Source organism: Pterocles gutturalis, unplaced genomic scaffold (genome assembly GCF_000699245.1).
Source record: "Pterocles gutturalis isolate BGI_N339 unplaced genomic scaffold, ASM69924v1 scaffold10792, whole genome shotgun sequence".
In the NCBI taxonomy this organism is placed as follows: domain Eukaryota; kingdom Metazoa; phylum Chordata; class Aves; order Pterocliformes; family Pteroclidae; genus Pterocles; species Pterocles gutturalis.
The window spans coordinates 12,444-15,782 of record NW_010107988.1 but is presented as its reverse complement, the minus strand read 5'-3'; the positions used below and the strand labels follow the sequence as shown (position 1 = coordinate 15,782).

Sequence of the window (3,339 nt, the reverse complement as noted above, 5' to 3'; positions counted from 1 at the left end):
GCGGTTGTAGAAAAAAAAGGGGCACTGCTGGATGAAGAGTTCGATGATTGTCTGGTAGGTGCGGGTGGCGGTGAGGGCGTCCATGGTGGTGAAATCGGGGCGCATGAGGGTTGGCCAGAAGCAGATGGAGAGGTTCTCGCTGGTCATCAGGTTGACGCGGTGGTTGTGGCTGACGGCTGACCCTGCGGTGGGGAGGTGGAGAAGACGGTGAGATGGTGGAAAGGAGGGCGGTGGGGTGAGGTTGTGGAAAATATCGCGGTTTTCCGAAGTGGTGGAAAATGTCGCAATTTGGTGAGGTGGTGGAAAGGGTTGTGGTTGGCCAAGGTGGTCAAAAATATCACGATTTGGCAAGGTGGCGGAAAATATCGTGATTTGGTGAGGTGGTGGAAACGGTCGCGGTTGGCCAAGGTGGTCAAAAATACCACAATTTGGTGAGGTGGCAGAAAAAAATATGATTTTCCAAGGTGGTGGAAAATATTGTGATTTGGCAAAATAGCAGAAAGTGTTGTGGTTGGCCAAGGTGGCCAAAAATACAGCAATTTGGCAAGGTGGCAGAAAATTCTGTGATTTTCCAAAGTGGTGGAAAATATCGCGATTTGGCAAGGTGGCGGAAAGGATCGCGGTTGGCCAAGGTGGCCAAAAATACCGTGATTTGGTGAGGTGGCAGAAAATTCCACGCTTTTCCAAAGTGGTGGAAAATATGGCGATTTGGCGAGGTGGTGGAAAGGATTGTGGTTGGCCAAGGTGGTCAAAAATACCGCGATTTGGTGAGGTGGCGGAAAATTCCGCGATTTCCCAAAGTGGTGGAAAATATCGTGATTTGGCAAAATAGTGGAAAAGGTCGCGGTTGGCCAAGGTGGTCAAAAATATGCTGATTTCTCAATCTGGTCAAAAATACCGCGGTTTGGCAAGGTGGTGGAAAGGGTCGCGGTTGGCCAAGGTGGTCAAAAATACTGCGATTTGGCGAGGTGGCAGAAAAAAATATGATTTTCCAGAGTGGTGGAAAATATCGTGATTTGGCAAAATGGTGGAAAAGGTCGCAGCTGGCCAAGGTGGTCAAAAATACGGTGATTTGGTGAGGTGGCAGAAAAAAATATGATTTTCCAAGGTGGTGGAAAATATCGTGATTTGGCAAGGTGGCGAAAAGGATCATGGTTGGCCAAGGTGGCCAAAAAAACTGCGATTTGGTGAGGTGGCAGAAAATTCAGTGATTTGCGAAAGTGGCGAAAAATACCGCAAATTTCCGAGGTGCTGGCAGGGATCTAAATTTGCCAAAACGCCGGCAGGGGGACCTGGATTTTCAGAATTTTCCCGGGAACGCCGTTACGTACTTGTTCAAGTGTCCGATGACGTATTTGAAGACCTCGTAGTTCTCCTTGGGAAATTTCCGCAGGACTTCCTTCAGCGCGTGGAGCTTCTGCTCCCGGTCGTTGATTTCTGCCGGGACGGAAAACGGGAGTCGGCGGGGAGAGAAACGCTCACCGGGGATTACAACCGGTCAGAGCCACGTTGTCGAGATGGGGAATTTTTTTGGGGGGAATTTTTGGGTCACCAGCTTGAGGATTCATTGGTTTCCCCAAAAATTAAATCTGGCAAAAATTTGGGCAAAGGATGGCGCCAAGCGGCCAAAAGCGGCCTCAGAGGATGGGAATTAATAAGGAACGTGCCCCAAAATGGGGTTTTTATGGGATGAATTAATGAGATGTGTCGGCAAATGAGCCGGGGGGGATTAATTAAGACTCCAGGGTGGGGAAGAAGGTTGGGACCCCCCCGGGAGGACTCACTGTGGGCTTCCACCAGCTCCACCTGCATGGCGTAGGGGACGAGGGGCTCGGGCAGCTCGGAGAAGAAACTCTTCATGGCGCCGGCCACCGTGTTGACGGTGAAATCCTTCTCGGCCAGGTCCAGCCCGTGGTCTGCAAAGGGGGGAGAGGCGGGGTTACACCCTCCTGGTGGCACCCCAAAGTGCCGAGGTGGTGATGGAGGGGACGTGGGTGGTGGTGGAGGGGACACGAATGGTGGTGGAGGGACATGGGTGATGGAGGGGACATGGAGCGGACATGGGTGGTCGTGGAGGGGACGTGGGTGGTGATGGAGAGGTCGTGGGTGGCACTGGAGGGGACATGGGTGACGTGGGTGGTGATGGAGGGGACATGGGTGGTGGCAGAGGAGATGTGGGTGATGTGGGTGGTGGCAGAGGGGACATGAGTGGTGGTGGAGGGGACACGAATGGTGGTGGAGGGACATGGGTGATGGAGGGGACATGGAGTGGACATGGGTGGTCATGGAGGGGACATGGGTGGCAGTGGAGGGGACGAGGGTGATGTGGATGGTGACAGAGGGGACATGGGTGGCAGTAGAGGGGACATGGGTGACATGGGTGGTGGTGGAGGGGACACAGGTGTGATGGAGGGGATGTGGGTGGCGGTGGAGAGGACATGGGTGGCAGCAGAGGGGACATGGGTGGTAATGGAGGGGACGTGGGTGACACGGGTGGTGGTGAAGGGGACACGGGTGGTGACGGAGGGGACATGGGTGGCGGTGCAGAGGACGTGGGTGATGTGGATGATGACAGAGGGGACATGGGTGGCAGCAGAGGGGACATGGGTGACATGAGTGGCATTGGAAGGGACGTGGGTGGCAGTGGAGGGGATGTGGGTGGTGAAGGGGACATGGGTGGCAGTGTTGGGGACATGGGTGATGGAGGGGATGTGGGTGACGTGAGGGGCGGTGGAGGGGATGCAGCTGACAGTGGAGGGGACACGGCCATATTTTTGGGGTGGAAAAGGCAGAATTCCGGCCACGGCGTAGTTACCCTGGTCAAACTGCCGCTGCAGGCTCTCCATCTCCGACTTGTTCCCGCTCACGCGGTAGATGCCTTCGGTGCTCAGCCCTGGCGAGGAAGAGGAGGAGACGTCAGTGAAAATTGGGGGAAATTTCAGGACCAAACCCCCAAAAAATCCTTATTTTTGAGCAATAAAATCCGTTCATCCCATTCGCTTCCCAAAACCTGCAATGTATCTTCGCCCAAAAAATATTATTTTTTTGGGGGGGGAGAAAAAGAAATGAAAACCGGTTTTCCCCAAAAATGTTCCGGATGGGAGACCAACGGGTGGAAAATCATCGGGGAATAAATCCTGGATTTTATTTTGGTGTTAATTAGGGCTGAGAAATTCCCGCTGGATCCATCAACATCAACTGCTTGGAGGTGGATCCCCAAGAAAACATCCCATTGGAATTATTTCAGCGCTTTGAGGTTGGGATGGGAAGAAGAAATATCCAAAATCATCATTTTTCCAGGCACATTTTGCCAAAAAATTTTTCAAAAAGGATCTGGGA

At 53.0% G+C, this 3,339-nt stretch overlaps 1 protein-coding gene across 1 annotated transcript in view; it reads right to left on the bottom strand.

Annotated features, from left to right (window-relative positions):
- Positions 1–3: 3 nt before the first annotated feature.
- Positions 4–3,339, bottom strand: part of ARHGAP35 (Rho GTPase activating protein 35) — a gene marked incomplete at its 3' end in the record, with an annotated part of 11,713 nt that continues 8,377 nt past the window's right edge. The window contains exons 3-6 of the mRNA XM_010072464.1: positions 2,816–2,893; positions 1,785–1,916; positions 1,320–1,437; positions 4–169 (exon numbers count right to left, since the gene is read on the bottom strand). Coding sequence (XP_010070766.1) covers positions 4–169; positions 1,320–1,437; positions 1,785–1,916; positions 2,816–2,893 — 494 coding nt within the window. The remainder of the gene's footprint in view (positions 170–1,319; positions 1,438–1,784; positions 1,917–2,815; positions 2,894–3,339) is intronic.